Source organism: Branchiostoma floridae, chromosome 17 (genome assembly GCF_000003815.2).
Source record: "Branchiostoma floridae strain S238N-H82 chromosome 17, Bfl_VNyyK, whole genome shotgun sequence".
In the NCBI taxonomy this organism is placed as follows: Eukaryota; Metazoa; Chordata; class Leptocardii; order Amphioxiformes; family Branchiostomatidae; genus Branchiostoma; species Branchiostoma floridae.
The window spans coordinates 13,809,216-13,835,927 of NC_049995.1; the positions used below are offsets into that span (position 1 = coordinate 13,809,216).

The 26,712-nt window shown below is 43.0% G+C and overlaps 1 protein-coding gene across 1 annotated transcript; it reads right to left on the reverse strand.

Annotated features, from left to right (window-relative positions):
- Positions 1 to 398: 398 nt before the first annotated feature.
- On the reverse strand, positions 399 to 26,094 carry LOC118404319 (IgGFc-binding protein-like). The gene is made up of 41 exons (XM_035803387.1): positions 25,909 to 26,094; positions 25,103 to 25,300; positions 24,020 to 24,229; positions 22,765 to 22,815; positions 22,339 to 22,398; positions 22,122 to 22,192; positions 21,541 to 21,696; positions 20,953 to 21,077; positions 20,565 to 20,723; positions 19,508 to 19,736; positions 19,122 to 19,188; positions 18,382 to 18,581; positions 17,826 to 17,961; positions 17,067 to 17,272; positions 16,598 to 16,781; positions 16,078 to 16,205; positions 15,201 to 15,366; positions 14,490 to 14,660; positions 13,774 to 13,830; positions 13,427 to 13,497; positions 12,819 to 12,974; positions 12,320 to 12,444; positions 11,923 to 12,084; positions 11,194 to 11,422; positions 10,577 to 10,643; positions 10,111 to 10,310; positions 9,437 to 9,572; positions 9,158 to 9,322; positions 8,338 to 8,394; positions 7,988 to 8,058; positions 7,312 to 7,467; positions 6,069 to 6,193; positions 5,659 to 5,820; positions 4,999 to 5,227; positions 4,281 to 4,347; positions 3,608 to 3,807; positions 2,894 to 3,029; positions 2,394 to 2,548; positions 1,793 to 1,976; positions 1,155 to 1,282; positions 399 to 605 (listed from the first exon to the last, which is right to left on the reverse strand). The coding sequence occupies exons 1-41, from the start codon at positions 26,066 to 26,068 to the stop codon at positions 399 to 401; spliced, it is 5,922 nt and encodes a 1,973-aa protein (XP_035659280.1). The 5' UTR covers positions 26,069 to 26,094.
- Positions 26,095 to 26,712: the final 618 nt, after the last annotated feature.

The following is a 26,712-nucleotide window of genomic DNA, read 5'->3' on the forward strand; positions in this document are numbered from 1 at the left end:
AAACTCGATAAGCAATAAGCAATTAAAAAGTCATACGTAATATGTTTAAAAACTCCGGTTGTGTGTCCTTGGGAAGAGGGTCGTAGTAGTGGTTGGCTTGGGTGTTTGAGATCAGTGGTGGTTGTCGGAGCATGGTAAAAGTCTTTAAAACTGAACTTCATAGGATGCATGTGTTATGCGGACCATGATGCTTTCACAATGGTTTAACGATAGCCGTAAGTATATCTAATGACACCATTGTCAATATTTTGCGCAAATTGTTCCAGGCAACGATGTATATACTAGTTTTTTACGTCTTCCTTTCCAAAGCTGACACGACGTAGTCTAAGATATGGTCCTAAATGCATTGCTTGATAGTTTTCTTGATGAAATAACAGATTGACTTATTATTGACACATTTATTTATCAAGGCATGGGAAGAAATACCAACTAATACTACCTTCGCACAGCTGGGAAGATATGGGCTCCATAATATCTTCTAGGGCGTCAAAGTCGAAGACAGTGGAGACATGATCCGGTCTGCCGGCAATGGCGGAGAGTTCCTGGTAGTTTATACTCTCTGTCACACCGATAGCGAACGTGATCACGCCGTCGTTATGGAGATTCTGCAGTAAACATAAACAACTTGTTTGTCAGTAAACAACATAAAATGGCGGATAGCCCCTTGTACTTTATCATCTCTGTCACGCCAATGGCGTATGTGATCACACGGTCGTTATGGAGATTGTACAGTCTCAAATAACATTTTAGTAAAACAAAACAAGAATGCAGATAGCTCCTTTTAGTTAATATTCTCTGTCACGCCGATAGCAAACGTGATCACACAATTGCCATGGACATTCTACAGTATTAAGATAAACATCTTGTTTATCAGTAGTCCTAAAATCAAATGAAGAATATGCCAGGGAAACAAACAGTTACCGCAGCAAGTCAGGCCTGAGCTGAACAGTTGCCCTGTACACATATTGCTTGAGGCAAATCCTCACTAAATGTCACATTTCCTATTGCTTGTTTAGGATCGAACACAGCAATCTAAATGCGTGTTAACTGTCAAAGACGAGCGACACAGGGAAGAAGACGATCCTAATCGTCAGCTAAGGTGTTTCCGTTTGTTCTATCTCAACAAACGAATGTTAGGGGAGGTACATTGTTACCTGGGAGGGGAGGATGACATCGTCCCCAGACCTGCCGTCCGTCACCACCACCACGATTTTGGGCACTCCCGGCCGGGCGCCGTTAGCCGCCGTCAGGGCCTGGTCACGGGCAAACGTCAGGGCAGATCCTGAGGACACAATATGTCAAACTTGATTCAGCTTCACTTTTAGAGCTCACAATACTTTGTCATAAAACAATCTATCATTCAGCATAATATCTTCTTCTCTGTAGGATATGTTAGACAAGTCGTTACTAAGGTATAGACTTTTGATTAGAAATGTTTTGATATTTTTAAAGGCGTAAAAATCAACATCTTGTGGGCACTAAAATACTTTACGGAACGTGAAACGTCTTTGACTAACTGTGTGTTGGTACAATAATAGTATGTCCTTATTGTGATATTGGTTCTGACGAAAACTGTTGAAACTCGGAGAGTTTCTTCTGTCTTGTCCGATTCTGATTGAATCCACAATAAGAAAGACGAGCAAAAACTGAAAGATCGAATAAGGTTAAATTACTTCTTTCTGTCTTAAATTCCTGCAAATTTGGTAATCGTAACGAAGCCGTTTGGAAATTATGAGGGAAAGGTTTGCAATAGAAAATAGATAGATAGGGTTAAACCATAGCTGTACTGTACCAGTGCTGGTCCCGCGGCTGATGACAGCGATGTTACTGATGGCCTGCTGCAGACTGGCCAGTGAGCTGTGCGCGTTCAGAGCGAACTCCTGCTGCGGAGACGAGCTGTACTGGACAACTCCCACCTGGGTAGCTGTGGGGCCGATGTCGAAGTGACCGACGACGTTGTTAAGGAACGTCTTCACCTGAAAGATAAGAAGGTATAAAACGTCTTGAAACAGAAGACCTAGAACATGACCTAGCTTCCCGAGATAGCATCAAATTATGTCTAGACGCGTTGACGATTGACGATGATAAAGTTTGGATCCTAGGAGCTTGAAGTGATTTTCAGATGGCAAATGCAGCACAGCGTTTTAGAACGATGTAAGCAGAGGAGAAATAGGGCTCATGAAACCTTAATAAGAGGTTTCCATTAATTGCAGTACAACGTCAACCATGGTTATGTTCAAGCTCTTGTTTCAAAGTCCCGAGAATAACTTCTACCTATCCCAACAAGTCCTGAGGGCTTACAAATAACTTAAAGGTCTATGTAAAAGTAAAGGAAACATTGGCAAATGGGACATTAACATAGTCTAGCATAATTACATTTATCATTCTCTTACCTTTTCAAACTCGTAAGCTGGAATACTGGCTGAACCGTCAACAACGAACACGATGTCAGCCTGCATCTCACAGGCGGCGGTTGAAGGAGGGGGAGTGGGTGTTGTGGTCGGCTTCGGCGTCTGAGTGGTAGTTGTTGTAGGCTTCAGCGTTGGAACTGTGGCAAACATGGAAAGATGTCATTAATCTGAAAGGCTACAAAATGAATGTTCAAGACAGCTGTTTAGAAAATGTTTTCTTAGGCCTACGTTGCATTTTCCATACTGGGGCCCGACCTGCCAGCTTTCGGAAACGAAAGGTTTGATATAAAAGTCACTAAACTACACAAGACGTAAAGAGAATAGTCATTCTTTGTTAATATTCATACGTTTATATCTTTCGTTCCCACAATAAGCCCGGTAGGGCCCCAGTTTAGAAATGTGACGTTAGCCTTATATAACGCTTGATCGGTTAAGAGCTACTATTGAATTGAATAAGTAAAAGTGACAGAAATATCACCTACCCTGGTGGCATCCATAGACGCCGTCCTGTAGACTCCACTCAGCCCCAGGCAGACAGGACATCGGGGCGCAGATCGCTTGGAAGTTCGGCTGACACTCACAGTGCTGACCGTCTTCTGTTCCCCACTGTTCTCCAAGCTATTGAATCACCAAAAAAAGAAACACTTGTACAAAATCGTATGGTTACATTAGTTTGTGCCTATTCTTTTGCTGCGTATCGTGTCAAAACTTATAAGTATAACCGGGTGCTAAATAACGACATGTTGGTATCTTTACGTAGTTCCGAACTATTAGAAAGTACCGTACAGTCAAACCTGTCTATAGCGGCCACTCAAGGGACCGGACAAATTTGGCCACTATAGACAGGTGGCCTCTGTATAGAGGTGGTAACTTGTAGATAAAATACCAAAGGGACCGAAAAAAAGTGGCCACTATGGACAGGTGGCCCCTCTTTAGAGGTGGCCCCTAATACAGGTTTGACTGTAGTTCCGAGCAAATACAAAGTACCGATTTATTTACAGGGTTAACCTTTGACCTATTGCTAGTGTTACGTGTTCGAACGATCACTTGTCTTTAGTACCTGTGTCAAAAATCCTGACGAGGGTTTTAGGTGCGTCAAATAAAAATGGGGTGCCCTAATTTCGTCCAAGACATCACAGGTTCATGAGACCAAGAAGATATCGATAATGTACTAACAAAAGGATACCGCATCATACCGCATGGTAGTTCCCTTCGTGCAGACATCCACAGTCCTTTGGCTCGACACACGTCATGCCGCTCCAGATGTAGCCTGGGTCACACTCACAGCCCTCCACATTGGGCAGGCCGCACGTGGAGGAGGCAGTCGGGGTCCGGCAGCTGTCCTGGCAGGCCGAGGTGGAGTAAGAGTAGTGGGCGTTGGGTGGACACTGTAGGGCTGCACCGTAACATGGAACCAAAAATCCATAAATCAAAACAAATCCCATTGGTGTGGGTTAGAGTAAGTGTTAGTGTTATGGTTAGGGTTAGGCTTTAGGGGTTAGGGATAGAGTTTTAGAGTTTTAGGGTTAGGGTTAGGGTTAGGGTTAGGGTTAGGGTTAGGGTTAGGGTTAGGGTTAGAGTTAGGGTTAGGGTTAGGGTTAGGGTTAGGGTTAGGGTTAGGGTTAGGGTTAGGGTTAGGGTTAGGGTTACGGATAGGGTTAGAGTTAGAGTTAGGGTTAGGGTTAGGGTTAGGGTTTAAGGTTAGGGTTAGGGTTAGGGTTAGGGTTAGGGTTAGGGTTAGGGTTAGGGTTAGGGTTAGGGTTTTTTTCTATAAGCCTACGTCTAAACGAAAAGAGATAAATGCAAATGACACATACCAAATACAAACAATAACAAACTGTTTATACAAAAAATACAAATAAAGCTCACCACAGCCGGTTTGTTCCCTCCATCCTTCCAAATGAATACCAGCTGCTGCACATTCTTGGACGTAACCCTGAAGAAAAGAATCGGAACATCATATGTATGTAAACTAAATATCTGAAGCTTGTAAGATTTAGGAATGTAAAATGTTATTGTAATCCAAAGTAATTACTTTATAGAGTTATTTTGTATTCATTCTAAAGGTTAGCCCAGAATAATAGCCAATGACTAGTAGGTTAACCTTGACTGATGAATAAGTATATAACTAAATCTTAAGTTTGAAAAATTTTCTGATGACATTTTATTGGCATCACAAATTTATATTCTGGTGATAGGGGGTATTCATGGAACACCTTTTTACTCTTTACAAATTTAAACCTGTCGCAAGCCAAAGAAACAAGTCGAAGTTTGTCTTTAACTAGTTGCAGTAGTCTATGGCGCCCACCGTCAGAGCTTTACAACCAACCTTAAACAGAGATGGCGCCAAAAACGTTCTGCTACTTATGATCTACTGCTCGCTGAGACACGTGTTCTATCTGTATAACGTGACGTTACCGCATCAGTGGACTGTTCATTCCTTGACAAAGACTGGTGCTGTTCAGTCAAAAATTTAGGTGAGTCCAATTTTTGTGTTGGATATTACAGTTAAACTATTTTAGGAATGACTTCTACCAACACAGATGATCTTTCAAGTTAAGTCAGAGTTTTATTGAATTGAGGTTACCTCAAAGTCATCACACATAAGGGTGGTGTCTCTGTTGTTTCCTGACGCCGCCATGTCGTACACACAGTCCTCAATAAAGGCCACAGGTTCCACCGCAGCGAAACAGGCGCTGAAGGGACTGTTGGTGTCCTGCAGATGTCCGCAGAACTGCTGACTCTCCAGCTCCTGTACAAACGCTTGGTCAGCCTGGGTGATGTCAAACTGCTGGTCGGCCAGAACTGTAGGACAACTGGAGAAAGAAGTGGAAACGTATTTGAATATCTTGACTTTCTCTGTTTTACTGTCTGTATGGGATGCAGCGGCAGTAGCAGATCTATAAACAGAAGAAGATAGACAAGTTGCATGAGACATAGATTCTGGTCTTCTGCAGCCTTTATCGTTATTTGTCATTAATTGAGTGAGTGAGTGAGTGAGTGAGTGAGTGAGTGAGCGAGCGAGCGAGCGAGTGTGATGCCATATCTTTGATGTGAGAAAGTGAGTTAGTGACTGAGTGAGTGTGCACTTAACAAAAGACAGCTTGCATTTACGCTACGATTTCACAAATTAGTATTTCTTAAAATAATTGTAATTGTTCAAAATGAAAAAAAATATGTAACTAAACAATGATGTGGATACAGAACGAAGGTGCCGTGTGTTAATTGAAATACAAAGAGTCCAAACCTCATCATGTCGTCTGGTGCCACCCAGCTGTTACCGAACTCCACAGCGTCCGTGGCCGGGGTCGTGTCAGGTTTGACCAGGTCGTCTCCTTGGATACCGTTAGCGTTGCCGCACATACCGTGAACCAGACCGGCAAGATGCGCCGGCAGCTCGACTATAACGCTGGAATTGACGTGGGAGGTTTAAGCTACACCAAGCAGAGCACCAAGATATATGAACACACTATGGTACTATATTTTGTTTGTGATTTGTAATGATGTTAGATTATTTCACTGATATAGATGACTTGAATTTTTTAGTAATAAGTACATTGTAAATAAACCTGACCATAATTACAACTATGGCTACGATAAAGGCCAACGTCTTCTTTTACGTACACCATACTACACAAAAATGAAGAGAAGACTTACTGGTGGTTCGCACCAAATTTGACTGTAATGCACAGAATGGTGTCAATCACGATGTAGTTGCCCTGTTGAGTGATGGACGCGAAACCTCCGATACAGCAAGGCAGAGCCCACTTTACTCCGTTCACCTATGGTAAGCATGAATTAAGGGTTAATGACCCGCCCCGAGGTGCATATGGTGTCATAACGCCTGGTCCTTTGCTATAACCACCGAATAAAACCGGTGGTTATAGCGTTATGACACCATGTACACCGAGGAACAGGCGGGTCATTAACGTTATTATCATATTGCCTACCCAAACTTGCAAACTCCTGTATGACGCATAGATCTCTTGGTACTATACGTGTGAATTCCTTTGTCAAATTTCTGAAAATTCACATTTGTTCTTTGGTACATGCATATGTAAGGAGATTACACAATGCATTTTGAAACCAAAAATTTCCACAGAAAATATTCGGAACATTGCAGGCTTTTTAGAACAACAAAACTCATTATCAATGTTAGAAGGAGCCATCCCCCCTTGCAGTCTGTACTTATTCCCTCTACTCTGGCATATGTTTTGCTCCTTTTTATTGGTCAATGCCTGCATATACCTTACTTTCTTGTGTGTAAAGCTACTTTTGATTGGTCAAAATGAATCGACACCGGCACCGGTGTCGATTCATTCTGACCAATCAGAGGAGCGATACACACCTGCCTGGCCTGAATCTTTGTGTTACGGCGTCATAACCAACGTGGAACGGGGACTTCTGATTGGTCCGCGGGGCCTGTCTATATGATAATCATGTTTCTTAGCTACACAGTGAAACAATGTTACATGTATATGCCTATGTTTTAACAATATTTTAGCTGAGATCTCCTCATTTCTTGAAGGATCAACATATATAAACAGTCCACTTCCCTCTGTTCACCTGTGGTGAACAGGAAACATGCTTCATCAATATACACATCTTAGCTAGCTCTGTGCCAAACAATGTTATATGCCGATGTTTTCATCATCTTCCAGCTAAGATGTGCGTAAAGTATCCATATACTGGGACATACAAGTACTTGTTTTGACCATCTTCCAGCTAGCCTAAGATGTCTCCAGTGATTAAAGGATCAACGTAGACATTTAAGTACTTAATAAAGAAACAAAGCAAACATAAATAGCAGACTGCACCTGGCCTCAGACAAAGCATAGAGGGCCTGACTTGCTCGTCCTGAAATTAAACCGGAAAAGTTAGTCAAAGGGAGCATACTCACGAAGACTTCCTTGTCCCGGGTTATGGTGATGGTGGACCCATATAAGGTAAACTCTACTTCATCCACAAACGACACCCGCATGTTGTTTCTCCTGTTGTAGTTTCTGGCAGCGATCGTGAAATCCTTGCCTCTGGACAGCACGTACTTACAGTTGCCCTGAAAATAAACAGGTGAATTACAGGTAAGTTATAGGTGAACACCTGGTTCTATTTATACACCTTGGGACAGCACGTACTTACAGTTGCACTGGAAACACGCAGGTGAGATACAGGTGAGATACAGGTGAGATACAAGTGAGATATCACATGAGGTATTACGTGAGATACAGGTGAGATATAGGTGGGATACACATGAGATACAAGTGAGATGCAGGTGAAATACAGGTGAGATACACATGGGATACAGGTGAGATACAGGGGAGATACAAATGGGATACAGGTGAGATACAGGTGAGGTACAGGTGAACTCCTGATTCTATTTGAAAGCAATAGTTGTAATCATTTAGTTAAAGTGTACAGTCTGCATTAGCATAAGTCATAAGTCAAACGCAGCATATCAGTTTATGAACAAACTCAAGTAGATAATTTTTCAATGAGTACAGAAAGCTATTTAAACGAACTTGACCCAAATATATACTAAGACGAAAGTGGCAAGGTTAAGCGTCATCACTCTTTACCTGGAAATTGAACCTCTTCCCGTCAAAAGTGTTGTAGTGAGGGTCTCCCCTGGCAGAGCACGTGACCCTGTCTGTACACATATGTGAAAGAAAAAAAAAACGTTTATTATTTGTGTTAATCTAAAAAACGTATTTCATGCGATCTTTTGATGGTCAGGCGTGATTCAAGGACTATGTCAAGCAGGCTATTTATACTTTCTTTGTCTTAAAACATCAGGTGAAGCATTAAATTTCATGTTTTCAAGGCAACGCTAAAGACGAAGTTCTTATTTGCTATCAAATAGAAACGTTATATTTGTACAACCACTAAATAGGAATAAATGCTAGATATAAACATTATGATTACATACCTCCACAGAACACGTCTCCGAGACATTCGTTTCCAATGTTCACTACATCGTTGGACACTGTAACATGAAAGAAAAATATTAGCCTATTTGATTTGCTTTCCTTTAGAACGGTCTTGTCTAGAATCTATCTACATGTTATGCAGTTATGGACAGAAATTTCTGATCTTAAGACCTCTGCACTGCCGAATTCCTTGTTCTATAATATCGGGTGTATTTGCAGCCAGTGCCATAGGCAGGTACCCAATGTGTTGAGTAATGAGGCTGTTTAACGTGGTCGAGGCACCTCCTCAAGCACGGGACCCCCGTTTTACGTCCCTCCCGGAAGACGATTTCGTGGAAAGCTTCGTGGGGCTACAGCAATCCGGACATCCTTGGTTGGTCCCCCATCCAAGCACTGTCCGGACCGCGCGTTGCTTAACTTCCGAGATCGAGAGATCGGGTGTACCAACGCGCCACGCAGAAGGTCAAGATTACTGCAGTCACATATCTAACTACAGTCAACAAGACCTAAACGATAGTTTTAAGACTATCTTCTATTGGACTCTCCTTATAGACTTTGCAAAACTCTGGACACTAGTTCTCAGAAGAGGATCCTACAGGCAACGTTTCTGCCTCTTATGCAATGATTTTGTTTTTTTATTCGTTGTTATATAAAACATCACACGAGGTGGCCAATACCATGCTTGCACGAGAGGTGTGACTTTGAGAATTGTATGACGTATACGCCAAATGTGACGTTTGTAGATGTATGACGTGTGCTTGAAGTGTGACGTAATATGACGTATGTGGCTGTATGACGTATGCTTGAAGCGTGACGTACTTGGTGCATCCTCTTGAGGTGTTACAGGCTTCAAGGTGGTTGTTTGCTGCGCAGGAGTGGGAAGCGTTGGCGGCGTTGGAGTAGTGGTTGGCTTGGGAGTTTGGGTGGTAGTTGTTGTCGGCTTTGGTGTTTGGGTTGTAGTTGTTATTGGCTGCAACGTTGGAACTGTAGCAAAAATTAAAATGGTATTTAAAGGGAACAAACACTGAAAAACAAAACCTCGCCAAAAGAAACCTACAAAACGCCAAAAAAGGAATGAAAACTCCCATGTCCACTTACCTTGGTGACAGCCATAGACGCCGTCCTGTAGACTCCACTCAGCCCCAGGCAGACAGGACATCGGGGCGCAGTTGGCTTGGAAGTTCGGCTGACACTCACAGAACTGACCGTCTTCTGTTCCCCACTGTTCCCCTAGCTATGTAATAAGATACCATAAAATATCACACTTACTTAGCTTTTTTTATTTGAATGGACAGAGTTTGTGCTAGGTTAACACTGTAATATTTACAATTATAGTTCATCCATAGTTTGCTTCTTACCATACGAAGAAAAGGTCTTCTTGCAACTTAAGTTTAAACTTTTGAAATTTTGAGTATGACCTAAATCACATCTCATGGCCTTAAAATTGCTTCCGTGAAGCTATTTAGGGGATAATAGGTCATCGTATCAAAAAGAGGTTGAGGGGTTCTGAAATTAACAAGGTTCACTCAACCAAGACAATGGGGGGGGGGGGTAACAAACTTGACGGAACGTTTACTTACTCCTTCAGTAATGTTTTGGTACGATCACTTTTCTTTAACACCTGTGCCAACTATCTTGACAAAATCCATAGGTCCTTCCAAATTTAGTAAAAAATTAAAGGAGTGCTCAAACATTAGTTCAAAACAGGTTTTGACAACTTCTTGGAACCAATGAGACGTTTCACAATGCACTAATAAAAGATTGCCACATACCGCGTGGTAGTTCCCTTCGTGCAGACATCCGCAGTCCTTGGGCTCGACACACGTCATGCCGCTCCAGATGTAGCCTGGGTCACACTCACAGCCCTCCACATTGGGCAGGCCGCACGTGGAGGAGGCAGTCGGGGTCCGGCAGCTGTCCTGGCAGGCCGAGGTGGAGTACGAGTAGTGGGCGTTGGGTGGGCACTGTAGGGCTGCACGTAACATGGAACAAAAGATCCATATATCAAAACATATCCCATTAGAGTGGTGTGGGTTAGGGTTAGCTATAGGTTTTGGGGGTCGGGGTTAGGGGTTGCGGTTAGCTATAGGCTTTAGGGGTTGGGGGTTAGGGGTTAGGGTTAGTTTTTTTCTCTGTTTTGATAAGCCTAAGTCTAAACGAAAAGAGATAAATGCAAATGACAAATACCAAATACAAACAATAACAAACTGTTTATACAAAAATACAATTAAAGCTCACCACAGCCGGTTTGTTCCCTCCAGCCTTCCAAATGAATACCAGCTGCTGCACATTCTTGGACGTAACCCTGAAGAAAAGAAACGGAACATCTTATGTGAAAAGGTTTGTAAGATGTAAGAGTGTAAACTGTATTCTACTTAAGAAACGTGTTAGTAATTGCTTAATGTAGTTGCTTTATGTAGTTTTTTGTATTCCTTCTAGAGGTTAGCCCTTAAAAATAACCAATGGCTAGTTGAATAACCTTGAATAATTGGGCACAAGCAAGCAGATGAATTAATAGATAAATAAATCATAAGTTTGCCGAATCTTCTGATGGCATCTTATTGGCATCAGAAAGTTATATTCTAGCGGTAGGACGTATTTATGGAACACTCTCTTACACTGTACAAATTCCAACCTGTCGCAAGCTATAGAAAGGAAATAAGTCAACGTTTTCAACTAGTTGCAGTAGTCTATGGCTCCAACCGTCAGACCTTTACAACCATCCCTGAACAGGTGCTGTTCAGTCAAAAATTTGTCCAATTTTTGTGTTGGATATTGCAGTTAAAGTTGTGCAAAAATGACTTCTACCAACACAGATCAACTTTCAAGTCAATTTTTTGTCGCATTGAGGTTACCTCAAAGTCATCACACATAAGGGTGGTGTCTCTGGTGTTTCCTGACGCCGCCATGTCGTAAACACAGTCCTCAATAAAGTCCGTAGGTTCGACCGCAGCGAAACAGGCGCTGAAGAGACTGTTGGTGTCCTGCAGATGTCCGCAGAACTGCTGACTCTCCAGCTCCTGTACAAACGCCTGGTCAGCCTGGGTGATGTCAAACTGCTGGTCGGCCAGAACTGTAGGACAACTGGAGGGAGGAATGGATACGGATATCTTGACTTTCTAAAGGTCTTACTGCCAAGGATATAACTGCAGTACCAGGTTTTTAAAGAGATACGTGATACACAAGTTGCATCAGACATCGATTCTATTCTTCTGCGGCCTTTATCACTATTTGCCATCTTTCTTTAACATATGGTATCCGAACAACACGTCTGATTGAGTGAGTGAGTGAGTGAGTGACTGTGAGTGAGTAAGTGAGTAAGTCAGGAGTGACTAAGTCAGTGAGTGAGCGAGAGAGTGAGTGAGTGTGATACCAGATCCTTTAATGTGAGAAAATGTGTCAATGATTGCAAACGTGTGCACTTAACAAAAGACAACTTACATTTACGCTACGATTTGGCAACCATTAGTAATTCTTAAAATAGCTATTATTGTTCAAAAGAAAATATGTGGCGGCACAATGATATTGCTAGAGAGGTTTTTATTTCTTTGCCGTGTGTTAATTGAAATACGAAGAGTCCAAACCTCATCATGTCGTCTGGAGCCACCCAGCTGTTACCGAACTCCACAGCGTCCGTGGCCGGGGTCGTGTCAGGTTTGACCAGGTCGTCTCCTTGGATACCGTTAGCGTTGCCACACATACCGTGAACCAGACCGGCAAGATGCGCTGGCAGCTCGACTATAACGCTGGAATTGACGTGGGAGGTTTAAGCTAGACCAAGAAGAGCACTAAGATATATGAACGCACTATGGTACTATATTTTGTTTGTGATTTGTAATGATGTTAGATTATATGACTTGAATTTTTTAGTAATAAGTACATTGTAAATAAACCTCACCATAACTACAACTATGGCTACGATAAATGCCAACGTCTTCTTCTACGTACACCATACTACACAAAAATGAAGAGAAGACTTACTGGTGGTTCGCACCAAATTTGACTGTAATGCACAGAACAGTGTCAATCACGATGTAGTTGCCCTGTTGGGTGATAGACGCGAAACCTCCGATACAGCAGGGCAGAGCCCACTTTACTCCGTTCACCTATGGTAAGCATGAATTATGTTTCTTAGCTACACAGTGAAACAATGTTACATGTATATGCCTATGTTTTAATAATATTTTAGCTGGGATCTCCTCATTTCTTGAAGGATCAACATAGATAAACAGGTACTTGAAGTCCACTACTTTTCAGACATTATGTGTATATCATTTCCTAAAAATTTGGCCATACAACACGTAGTTCAAGAGTTATAGGACTTAGAAGTGGAGGGCCTCAAAAGCCCCCACCCCCTACCCCGTCCAGGGATGACCAAAAAAAGCCCGGTCTGAATAGGGTTAAGGTACTTAAAAAAAAGCAAACCTAAATCTGAAATTAAAAATAATCCCGAAAACTTAACAAAGATGAGCATACTCACGAAGACTTCCTTGTCCCGGGTTATGGTGATGGTGGACCCATATAAGGTAAACTCTACTTCATCCACAAACGACACCCGCATGTTGTTTCTCCTGTTGTAGTTTCTGGCAGCGATCGTGAAATCCTTGCCTCTGGACAGCACGTACTTACAGTTGCCCTGGAAACATACAGGTGAGATACAGATGAGATCATGTGAGATACACGTGAGATACAGGTGAGATATCACACGAGGTACCACGTGAGATAGAGGTGAGATATAGGTGAGATACAAATGGGATACAGGTGAGATACACATGGGATACAGGTGAGATATCACATGAGGGATCACGTGAGATACAGGTGAGATATAGGTGGGATACACATGGGATACGGGTGAGATACAACTGAGATATAGGTGAGGTACAGGTGAACTCCTGATTATATTTGAAAACAATAGTTGTAATCATTTAGTTAAAGTGTACAGGCTGCATTAGCATAAGTCATAAGTCAAACGCAGCATATCAGTTTATGAACAATAATTTTTCAAGGAGTACAGAAAGCTTTTTAAACGAACTTGACACAAATATTACTAAGACGAAAGTGGCAAGGTTTAGCGTCATCACTCTTTACCTGGAAATTGAACCTCTTCCCGTCGAAAGTGATGTAGTGAGGGTCTCCCCTGGCAGAGCACGTGACCCTGTCTGTACACATATGTGAAAGAAAAAACGTTTATCATTTGTGTTAATCTAAAAAAACGTATTTTATGCGATCGTTTGGTGGTCAGGCGTGATTCAAGGACAATGTTAAGCAGGCTATTTATACTTTCTTTGTTTAAAAACATCAGGTGAAGCATTGAATTTCATGTTTTCAAGGCAACGCTAAAGAAAATGTTCTTATTTGCTATCAAATAGAAACGTTATATTTGTACAACCACTAAATAGGAATGAATACTAGATATAAACATTATGATTACATACCTCCACAGAACACGTCTCCGAGACATTCGTTTCCAATGTTCACTACATCGTTGGACACTGTAACAGGAAAGGAAAATATTAGCCTATTTGATTTGCTTTTCCATATAGAACAGAATCTATCTATATGTTATGCAGGTTTGGACCAAAATTTCCGATCATAAGACCTCTGTACTCCCGAATTCCTTGTTCCAAACAGACGGTCAAGGATAAATCAGTCACATATCTAACTATAACCAACAAGGCCTGAACAAAAGTGTTAAGACTATCTTCTACTTTACTCTCATTATAGACTATCTTTTCAGACTCTGGACACTAGATTTCAGAAGCGGATCCTATAGGCAACGTTAACTGCCTCTTATTTATTGACTTTAATATTTGATTAGAACTTTGTTATATAAAACATCATACGAGGTGACGAGATGATGTGACTTTTGCACGAGGTGTACTCGAAATGTGACGTATGTTAATGTATGACATGAGCTTGAATTGTGACGTATGTACTAGATGAAGTGTGAAGTGTGCTTGAAGTGTAGTCGCATGCCATTTTATAGTTATTGATTATTCTATTTCATTATATTGTATTGTTTCCTGTAATGAATTCCTTGTATGTTCGTCCGCATTTTTGTTGGTTCTGTCGCTACCAGCCCAAAGCTGCCTAGGCAGACCCTGGTAATGACTTGTCTCATCGTCAATAAAGTCGAAGTCAAGTGACGTACTTGGTGCATCCTCTTGAGGTGTTACAGGTTTCAAGGTGGTTGTTTGCTGCGCAGGAGTGGGGAGAGAAGGCGGCGTTGGAGTAGTGGTTGGCTTTGGTGTTTGGGTGGTAGTTGTTGTCGGCTTGGGTGTTTGGGTTGTAGTCGTTGTAGGTTTCAATGTCGTGGTCTCAACTGAAACACAATAAATTAAGAGAATAAGACTTTTAGCCTTAATGAAATTTTTGCTAGACTTGTTGTCAAGCGTTGGCAATGGACTTACCAAGGACTTCGCTGAATATCGCGTTATTTGCTAATAGTCAGTGAAACAAGTAATCAGAATTCTGCGTTGATAATAACAATCAGACAAGCTACATTTTACCACTTGACACATGACAGGTAACTTACTACTTTATTTTACTATTTGAACTGCATTAAAACAATGTTATACTAGAATATTCTAATCATTCACAACTTCAGTAATGTATGCTTGCATCACTTGCTTGTGGCTCCCATGTATAATTCTTAGCAGAATGATGATGACAGGATTATGGCGACAAAGACCGTGACAACATCTCTTAGCTGAGGTATGTACGTGAGGAAAGGGGAGAGGACCGTTCTGAGAGTAGCGTTTCTTCACAACGCTTTGGCCTGTAATATGTTATCGATCATTCACTAGACGAAAGCCACATAGCCTCATGAGACTTTACGAGAAGTATCATGCAATCGGTTTACCTTCGCAAAGTTGGGAGGACAGGGGCTCCATGATATCTTCCAAGGCGTCGAAGTCGAAGACAGTAGAGATGTGATCCGGTCTGCCGGCAATGGCGGACAGCTCCTGGTAGTTTATACTCTCTGTCACACCGATAGCGAACGTGATCACGCCGTCGTTATGGAGATTCTATAGTAAATATAAACAACTGCTTTGTTAGTAAACAACAGAAGATGTCGGACTGCTGATAGTATCAACTCTTACAGCGATACAACTTGATAGTAAATAACAGGTGACGACGTTAAATGACAGTAGAGACATTATGATTGATGTCATGATAATTTCATTTTGAAAAAAAATTGTAAAATAATGTCTTCACAGACATTTTATTTTTCCATTGGCTTATGAATTAAAGATTCTGTAAGCCCTGTAAGTAAGAATAATAAATTCAATGTGTTCTTGTAAAGTCTCATTCGTGGCATACTGGAGGTATTTCAATTTCAGACAAATCCGTAGACAGACACTGTCTTCTCTTGTCCTACTTCTCGCCTTCTTAGGTTTAGGTCACAATTGCGGCGATGCCCGTCAATGATGTAGCCCCGATCGGCCACAAATTTGTCCCGAAAAGCTGTCACCTCGGCGTTTTCCACGGTTAGGTCATTGCGTCTTTATGTTTCCGACTTAAATTCAACCCGGGTCCCGGCCGGGACCAATAATACCTCTAGAGTCGAAAGGTGTCCCATGGGGCCACGTATAGGGCTCAAGCCCAAAAGTGCCAAAGAACAGCCTTTGAGCCACCCGGCAGGGCTCCATCTTCCAATTGGAACCAAAGCCTTAAGTGGCCACTCATACTTGTAAGAAGTAAACAGAACAGTAATAAACGGGACGGTACGTTGTTACCTGAGAGGGGAGGATCACATCGTCCCCAGACCTGCCGTCCGTCACCACCACCACGATTTTGGGCACTCCCGGCCGGGCACCGTTAGCCGCCGTCAGGGCCTGGTCACGGGCAAACGTCAAGGCAGAACCTAACAATAAAAGGACAGAGATTTCGTACATGTCTCTTATATTGAAGGGTCGCAATAGCGTTTTATAATACATACAGTGTCCCACTATAAGGAAGTTGGCCGTTAAACGACCGGAACGACATATAACTGTACGACGCAATACACGATATAGAAATATAATAAGGATGTAGTTAGACAGTCTGGTGATCGGATTGACTGCTACCAACACTGAAACTGACGATGCTTTGCTCGATTAGCTATCAAAACTAGGGTAACTACGAAGTTTCATTTGTTGGCAGGTAAAAGGCACTGTAAACAATTCAAAACGTACTACAAAATGATAAACGCCTGTCCTTTGACGATATGATTCGTAAAATAATACTAAAAAAAGTCATAGAAAATCTCTATCATACCAGTGCTGGTCCCCCGGCTGATGACAGCGATGTTACTGATGGCCTGCTGCAGACTGAGCAGTGAGCTGTGCGCGTTAAGAGCGAACTCCTGCTGCGGAGACGAGCTGTACTGGACAACTCCCACTTGGGTAGCTGTGGGGCTGATGTCGAAGTGACCGACGACGTTGTTAAGGAATGTCTTCACCTAAAGAAACAGGAAGGTATGGTATAAGAGCACAGCTATGATTGGCGTAAGACGATCCTAGCTCTTTCGAGTTTTCATCAAATGATATCTCTTGCCTTTAAGTCAATGAATAAGTATCATAGATGTCAAAAACAAAACTGTACAACAATGACAAGCGTTTGACAGGAAAAAGGAGAATTTTGGAAACGTTTCAAGTGTACAATTCAAGAGATGTCTTATGCCATACAAATTTCTATAGATGAGTTCTTCAATACTAACATCTTTATCTAAAATAGCATCACTTACCTTTTCGAATTCGATAGCTGGAATGCTGGCGGAACCATCGACAACAAACACGATGTCAGCCTGCATCTCACAGGCGGCGGTTGGTGCCGCGGCGGGCGTAGTTGTAGGTGTCGGTGTTGTTGTAGGCTTGGGAGTTTGGGTTGTAGTCGTTGTTGGCTTAGGAGTTTGCGTTGTAGTCGTTGTAGGCTTTATAGTCGTTGTGGCAACTGCAATTCAAAATTGTGACAATTTTTCACCATTGAAATTTTGATGATGTCCTGTCTTGTATTGTATGGATCGATAGAAGATATGGACTTAGGACATTGGGTGGTAGTCGTTGTTGGCCTCGGAGTTTGCGTTATATTCGTTGTAGCAACTGGAATCTCAAAGCAAAATCGTTAAAACTTTCCGAGACACCGGTTTTAACGATGTCCGGGCATGCAAATTGTATGAATGGCTCAATAGAGGACTAGGATCACTGCGGTTAGAGAAAAAACTACGGGAGTTCACGATGAACAGAATGAACTGGAGATACATGAAGAAATACTGCAGCTACAGGACGTCCAGACCAATGCAAAAGCAAAGCAGAATATACTATAAACAAACACTACAGTAACTGCTGTAACAGTTATGACATGAAGAATCTGTTCTTCTGCAGTTTTATCGGTGCCAATGGCTAACATTACGCATTGCTGTGGGGGTTACATTAAGTGTTATAATGCCAAGGTTTGTGTCAGACATTCTTGAAGCATTTATCCAAATGTAATGACTTGTAAGTACTTAGGTGACAGCCGTAGACTCCGTCCTGCAGACCCCACTCGGCCCCAGGCAGACAGGACATAGGAGCGCAGCTGACCTGCCAGTTCGGCAGACACTCGCACTGCCGACCGTCCTCTGTGCCCCACACTTCTCCGAGCTGGAAAACAAAGTCATGGGGTATTAACACTTACATAAGCTATATGCGTCAGAAGATTCCAAGACTAGCTATGTGCACATCCAGCAACGGGTTGGCCCAAATACCGGAATACACATTGAGGAGGGTGAAATCTTCCGAAAGACATTTTACTTTGATAAATAAACATTGTAGGTTGCTACATATCTCGAAAGATAACTTTAGATATCGAAGTTCTAGACTTAAATGAAAAGTCTCTAAAACAGAATGAAATGATTTATATTCTTTATATTCTTTACAAGATACAAACAAAAAACCATTTCACTTTATGAAAGGCTATTCAGGTTGTTAAGAATAGTATAACCAGTCTTCACACCTCTTCTGCTTTTATTAACCACCATTTATTAGTCACCATAAATGAACAAAACAAAATCATGAACACACGGTGTGGTAGTTTCCTTCATGCAGACATCCGCAGTCCCTGGGTTCGACACACGTCATGCCGCTCCAGATGTAGCCTGTGTCACACTCACAGCCCTCCACATTGGGCAGGCCGCACGTGGAGGAGGCAGTCGGGGTCCGGCAGCTGTCCTGGCAGGCCGAGGTGGAGTACGAGTAGTGGGCGTTGGGTGGACACTGAAGGTCTGTGGGGAAACATTAGATGGAAAGACAGAGATGGCAGAATGATCAACAAGGAAAAGCATAACATAATCTGGGATAATGGTAACATTACTTGATCAGGATCACGAATGGTTTGCGAGAGGTGTACATGTGAGGGAGACCATTAAGACACGAAGACAACAAAGTCTTTACAGGAACAGGCGTGCCACTGTCTGATACCTATGACTGTGTCCTGTCAAGTGAGAGGGCAGTTCGAAAGCAAAACGAGATCTACCGGGTTGATGAAGAGACAAAGTGTGTCTCTAAAGCTTCCCAAGCTACGAACTGTAGTTGTGTGTATTCTGTTTAAAATCTTGTCATAAGTTTGCAGATTTGTCAATGACCATCTTGACGATTATTCCAGTTCCATAGACAACACTGAAAATATCTAATGCTGTACTATCTATACTGGGAATCACAGAAACGTTTTTATGCCTATGTATACGTTACGCGAACATTCTGAGAACATAACACAATGGAGTACATATAATAATGCTAGGTTAGCATGTAGAAAATGTACATACCACAGCCGGTCTGTTCTCTCCATCCGTCAATATGAACACCAGCCGCTGCACATACGCGGACGTATTCCTACACAATAAGGACAGGGCATGTTATACCAAAAACAATATTCTTTCAGAGAATACATCTCGAACAGACAGCTGGGTTTCCATTAAACCTTATCATTTCAACCGCTGATGACAATGTATGTCATGAAAGCAAAAGTTACAGTTCTAGAGGATAGACTTGTTACAATCCGATTTCTACCGGGTCTCCTTGCGCCCGCAGCTCTAGGGAAGCCCCGGTAGAAATCGGATGGTACTCAGGCTACGTGAAGATGCTGACATGGCTGAAAACGTATCAAAAAGCGTACGGACAAACGAACCAAAAGAGTGAAGGCTTAGATTACCTCAAAGTTTTCACACATGAGACTGTGTTCGCTGGTGCTTCCAGACGCCGCCATATCGTACACACATGTTTCTACGTACTCCGTAGGTTCTACAGCTGCGAAACAGGCGCTGAAGAGACTGTTGGTGTCCTGCAGATGTCCGCAGAACTGCTGACTCTCCAGCTCCTGTACAAACGCCTGGTCAGCCTGGGTGATGTCAAACTGTTGGTCAGCCTGCAGTGCAGGGCAACTGAAGGGGAAAGTAGAATTTGAAGTACGAATGTCAAAGTTTTCTATATTGGTAGAGCTGGTAGAACGTAACTGGTAGAGCGTTCGGCTCGGAATCTAGAGGTCCCGAGTTCGATACCCTGCTCCCGACGTTGTACCCTTGAGAAAGGCACTTAACACGACCTTCCTCACTTCACCATACTGGGTACCTGACTTCGGTCGGGGAGGTAAAAGAAAACGACTACCTTCATATTCTCTCTGTACTGTTTATACGGCACTGTTAATCTAACTTGAGTGCAGTGCCACATTGTCCTCGTCTGTCCAAAAAGCAAACAGCAAAGATGTCAAAGGAATACTTTCTTTATCCATAATCAACGTTTCGGTTCGTTTTTATAGTTATCAACATCGTGGATACAAAAGAAATATATTTCTTGTCTAGCGGTCTCTCCTACACATCTATTCTAGTCATCTGATTCTTTAACAATGTTCGTTATTCATGTATATTCAAAACATGGCATGTGCTTATGTGATCCAGCTTTGAATACATGTGAGCCACCTTCTACTGTATATATGTATGTGGTCACGATATCAGTTAGCTGCCTAGTGTCCAAATCTTATTGTCCCTGTTGCAATCTAAACAAGGTCTAAATATACCTTGCTGTCAGTCCTACAAAAGCAGTTTAAGACAAAACAAAGGTCAGTCAGTAATCAGTGTTTTCTTAAACGTACCATACAAGCGTACTGTACATTGTTATAGATTCTTAGTTTGTTTTCTTATTTCTTCTATCAATACATTGTTGGATGAATGTTAAAGACGATTTTTAAAATCATTTTAGAAATAATTACCCACCTGACGTCATCAAGGGCCGTCCAGCTGTTGCCGAACTCCACAGGGTCCGTGACCGGGGTCATGTCGGGCTTGATGAGGTCATCTCCTTGGTTACCGTTAGCGTTGCCACAGAGACCGCCAACAGTCCAGGCGAGCTCAGGAGGTAGCTCCACTGTGACGCTGTATCAAAAATTGACAAAACTTTAAAGAATTACAACAAGGGACTATTAAAAGGTTAAAAGCTTGTAAATGTTCTAAAAACTCCTGAAAGTTCTAAAAACTCCTGAAAGCGTTCCAGGGCTAAAGATTCTTAAATTGTTTTCATTTTTCGACGAGAAAGTCTGTATTCTATGCATCAGCTAATGCACGCATTGGTGAACCCGGCTATACACGACATGACGTGACGTACCGATGGTTGCCGTCATACGTCACGGTAACGCACAGAGCGGTGTCAATCACGATGTTGTTTCCCTGTTGGGTTATGGACGCCAGGCTGTTCAGGCAGATGGGCAGGCTCCACTTCACTCCATTCACCTAATAAGTGGACAATATACACATTATAGAAAAGGTGGGATTCATTGACTTCCACTGTCTCATAAAAGAAGTCGAAGCCAACAAGTTTTGAACAGTTAAGAGCTATAAGCTTTTTGACTAGAGTAGACGCATTTCATACTATGCTAGACTATTTGTTTGTTTTCTCTCAAATTTCGCATTCTTAATTTCGAACGGTAATATGAATGCAATTTCCAATGCTCACAAATGTTCCTAAAGACAGAATATTCCAATTACTTTTTCCGTTTGCCCAGATAGTTTCTCGAATCTGCCATGAGAAAAATGACCGAAACAAACATATTTTTGTCATTCATAAGGCCATCTGAAACGGTGTATCTTATTATCTGAATGACTAACCTTCATCGACGCATAAGGCAGTAATAAGTGTTCAGATGTTTCGTTCTTATGAGCATGTCCTATGATAGAATTGGGGTACACTACTTACGTAGACCTCCTTGCCCTGGGTGATTGTAATCATGTTCCCGTACAGCTCGAACTCCACAGCGTCCACAAACGACACGCGAGTGTTCCCTCTCCTGTGCACATTCCGGGCAGAGACCTGGAAGTCCATGCCTCTGGAGAGAACGTACTTGCAGTTGCCCTGAAAATTATAATAAGTATCAATTAGACAAACCATGTATTCTAAACTCCATCAGCCTTTACATTTACAACTGTCTTAAGAAGCGAGAAGAAGTTGAACCTGTACATACTGGTATACTTTAGACTTTGTAATTTTAATTGTATATCACACCATCGCACAATTTGCCTTTAGAACCTCTAGGAACTGCAATCTATACTCAAGCTAATGAGAAGACCGTGGCCTGGCTGCAGTACTAGCACGGAACGATATGATGATGATGATGACCTGTACTTAGCTTGTTAGAGAGCATAAATGTACAATAAAGGTCTTCATTTACTCATTCATTAAAAGCTTTCAAAATAAGGCAGTTACAAATAGGTTTACGTTTACAGTGATTTCATCTAAAGTTTAGTATACAACTGGTATATACATTTCACATCTCTTACCTGGAAATTGAACCTCTTCCCATCGAAAGTTGTATAGTGAGGGTCTCCCCACGCAGAGCATGTCACTCTGTCTGTGTTAATACATGAACAACAGATTATGAAACACGTGGCCCCAAATCTATCAAATATTCACAAAGGTACCATGAAAGAAGGAAATTACTCCTAGAAATCTACCCCCTCAAAAAAAAGTCAAATATGGAAGAGAGATATGAATTACCTCCACATAAGGTGTCTCCCAGGCACTCGTTTCCAATGTTCGTCAATCCCGAGTTAACAGCTGTAAAACATCAGCAGTGATGACTTTGTAGAATACTGCCTCATCTGTAGGAAACAGCTACCAAAACATCGGCTAGCGGTACTACATTTTTATTCAGCTACAAATAATTTCAGCGGTGAAGGTTAGAGTATAATATTGAACTTTTAACAGTTATATGAATACATAATTGGGATTTCAAAATTTCACGCGAAGAATGACCTACATATCCATACAATTCATTCAGTCCTTCTCGAGTTATGCTATTCATCCACACGCATTCATGTACAAACATACATGTACACGCACACATACAAACGCTACCGATAACATAACCTTCTAGCGAAGGTGATTATTCAGATTCCTCTGTATTTAGGATGCTGTATGTACCTGGTGGCGCTGCTGTGGTTGCGGGCTTCACGGTTGTAGTGGTGACGGTATCTGAAACAAAATAAAGGTGAAGTCAAACCTTTCCAACTGTTACGATAGCGGAGGAGAAGAGATCCAGGTTTCCCGGCTTGGCATCTGAAGATGTTCTCGATGACGACACCAGATCCTACATGTATGCGTTACAGTATTATCATGTATGTAAGCGCGTGTTCAATTCCGTTTCAATTCAAAATCATCAACGGTCACTGCAATCCTGTAATCTGTTAGACCTCAGTTGTATAAAAACAGTCTCGCTGTCCGCTGCACAGTTGGCAGATGGTCTGCAATTCCTTTAGGTGGTAAGGACACAAGCATTTCGGCCATGTGTGCCGCCAAAAAGTGCCACTTGGTAACACTTTCCTATGGGTCCTTATGAGACTCGTATTCTCCACCAGATTTGGCTCTTTCGTCTTAGTTGCAGGTGATGCTACCTTCCATGTCCGTTGGTATGTTAAACATTGGCGTCGACGCATACTTTACCTTCCTTCATTAAAAGTTCTTTTCTTTCAGTTCATGCCTTATTTTGACACGGAGTTGGAGGACTTGCCACATGCAGAGGTGTATAGAATAGAAGGGAGTTAGGATTGGACATGGACTTGACAGGGGGACGTACAGGGATGGATGTTTGGGAGATGCGAACGACATGGGTGAGGTAAAGGGGCATTATACTGGAGGGATTCTGGTCCATATGAATGCCCAGGGACGCTGGGATGGGTGAAGAGAATGGACATCATAGTTATTACGAATAATCTAACTACCCACCATTTGCAGTTTAGATAGATTTTCCCTTTCCGCATGCTTGGTCCGGGTCGATTGGAAATATCAAAATGAAAGGAACTATATCATCGTGGAGATACATGCAGATTTGTGGGAGAGGATGACTTAGATATTGCAAGGTGTGTAGTTAGCCTGTATTCGGTCTTGCCAAAGACATGGGATTGGGAAGCTGTACAAGGCCGGATATCAGGCTATCGCGTAGCTGGTCACTGAATTAAACCGCGTGCATTTATTAAATCCTCTATCTTGATCATGTCCATGCAAATCACCATGAATTTCACAAACGTCTCCAAGACGTTTCCCCATGCATAATACTGGAGCTAAATCTGTATGCTCTCGACAGAACCAAACCGCGTTAATCCAATCCACTACTTCAATCAGGTCCATGCAAAAAACTTTTCCGCATGCAGTTTGTAGTACCAGGACGTAAACTCCTTACCGCGTACACAGTCGGGAATGGGGCCGGGAGGCGCCCAGTAGCCGTTCAGACAAATGTACTCCGCGGCGGGAGGCGTGGGGAACCTGTAGCCGGCGTTACAAGCCGGCACGCACGTCTGGATCCCGAGCTGGTCGGTTCGGCACGAGGACGAGCCGTGCACGGGGGGGACCAGTTTGGGGCAGGCCGGGGCCGACACGTTCTGATCTAGGGCTGAAGGAGGAAAGTCAAAATGTACCAAGGGTCAAGTTTACGTTAGATTTAAGAAAAGGCTTCGAAAGGATCCGATAAGTCGGTCCTGCACGAGGTCTAGCCGTGCACGGGGGCGGCTAGTTTGGGGCAGGCCGGGGCCGACACGTTCTGATCTAGGGCTGAGGGAGAAAAGTCAAAATGTATCAAGGGTCAAGTTTACGTTAGATTTAAGGGAAGACTTTGAAAGGGTCCCGAGCTGGTCGCTTCGGCACGAGGACGAGCCGTGCACGGGGGCGGCCAGTTTGGGGCAGGCCGGGGCCGACACGTTCAGAGCTAGGGCTGGGGCAGAAAAGTCAAAATGTACCAAGGGTCAAGTTTACGTTAGATTTAAGGGAAGGCTTCCAAAGGATCCAATATTAAGAAGGTTCGGCACGAGGTCGAGCCGTGCACGGGGGCGGCCAGTTTGGGGCAGGCCGGGGCCGACACGTTCAGAGCTAGGGCTGAGGGAGAAAAGTGGGGCAAATACGGACTGAAACTTCGCAGGAAAGGGTACATATTCTGGGACTGATCAAATGTAGGTTGACGACTAGCTGTTTCAAAGGGCAAGAGTGCTATTTCATCGCAACTCAAAAGTATGGTAATGGTAATTTAGTCAAGCATGCTGGTTAAATTATACACGGAAAAAATAATTCATAATTCTCAAATTTAGATCAACATGATTACACACGCAAGTGCAAGCACACGCACTCCGACACACGCACACAGACACACATACAAGCACACACATAGACACACACGCGCGCACACAGACAAACACACACACACACACACACACACACACACACACACACACACACACATAGACACACACCCAAAGTGAAGCAAAAGTTGTACCTTCCGACTTCCTGCAGTTCGGGTACGGTCCGGGAGGGGAGAACTGGCCGTTCACACAGACGTACTCTGCTGCTGGCGGGGACTCGAACTCGTAACCTTCCATACATGAAGGGTAGCAACGCTCCGTGCCTGTGTGGTCCGTCTGGCAGTGGTACGAACCCCAGAAGGGTGGCGGGATCTTCTCACATTTCTGACCCGCTGGAAAAATGATTTGAAGTTTAGACTTGTATGTACATGACACGTAGAAAATGGACCTGATGGTTCAATCGTCGCTTCCAAACATGATCATAATTCTTACCAGAAGTGGCTTAATCCTTTTAACCACAAATAACCGTAATATTGCAAACTGTGCATCTTTTTATTTACATGTAGTCCACACACACACACACACACACACACACACACACACACACCTCCACGGAAAGACACACACACACACACAAACACACATAGAGAGAAAGGGAGGACTAGAGAGAAATAAAGAGGGAGTAACTCTATCAAATCAGCTCTTGAACTATATATGAAGTGCCCGACACATAGACACAAAGTTCTTACCGAACACGCAGTTAGAATAGGGCCCGGGAGGCGACCACGTCCCATCCTCACATACGTACTCCGCTGCCGGGGGTGTCTCGAACTCGAAGCCATCCATACAGGTGGGGTTGCATACACTTAAACTCACAGACAGAGAGGCAGAGACAGAGGAAGAGGCAGAGACAGAGAGACGCAGAGAGCCACAACACTATCCAATCAGCAATATCAACAGCCTTAGCCTCTACATACATCTGTAGACACAAAGTTCTTACCGAACACGCAGTTAGGATAAGGTCCAGGAGGTGACCACGTCCCTTCCTCACAGACGTACTCGGCTGCCGGGGGAGTCTCGAACTCGAAGCCGTCCATGCAGCTGGGGGTACAGGACATCCTGCCGAGATGGTCGATGCTGCAGCTGTAGGAACCGGACATTGGTGGGGAGATAGGGTCGCACGTCGTGGCCACTGAAATGATAACCTTCAGTTTAGGACACGGTCATATACGTGGTGGGATTGCCGTATGGTCGATAACTTAGGGCATGTGGGGGTTGGGGTGGGGGGTGAGCTTAATGCACGTGTCCTTCCTGTAAACGGCTGTCTTAGATTTTTGCCGCGGTGGTTGGTTTTGTTACAAAAACCTAAGACATCAAAATCGTACGACGATCGCAAGGTGATTTGTGACGATATCCTAAAATCCCAACAACTAACAACTACAATTTCAACCGAAGATCCGCTACTAGGCATCAGACATATTGGGGGAGGGAAAGTGTATCATAGAGGTTTTAGGTTTACAATATGTCACTCCGGGATAACTTGAACAAAATCTGTCTCATGGTAGGGCTTTGTTACTCTCACACACAAGGAAAAATACAAGGTTTAAATAACCAAGAAAAACACAATGCAACAAAATCTACTTCTATGAACTGGACCATGTGCAGTCACACGCGTGTCACGGACATCAGGACTGGTCCTAACTATAGCTACCATGCAGAGAACTATCCAGGGAGGAAGAAGGTAGCCTGAGTATCATCCTCCGTAGTAACCGTTGGCTTAACGACTTTCGCTTGCAAGCGAAAG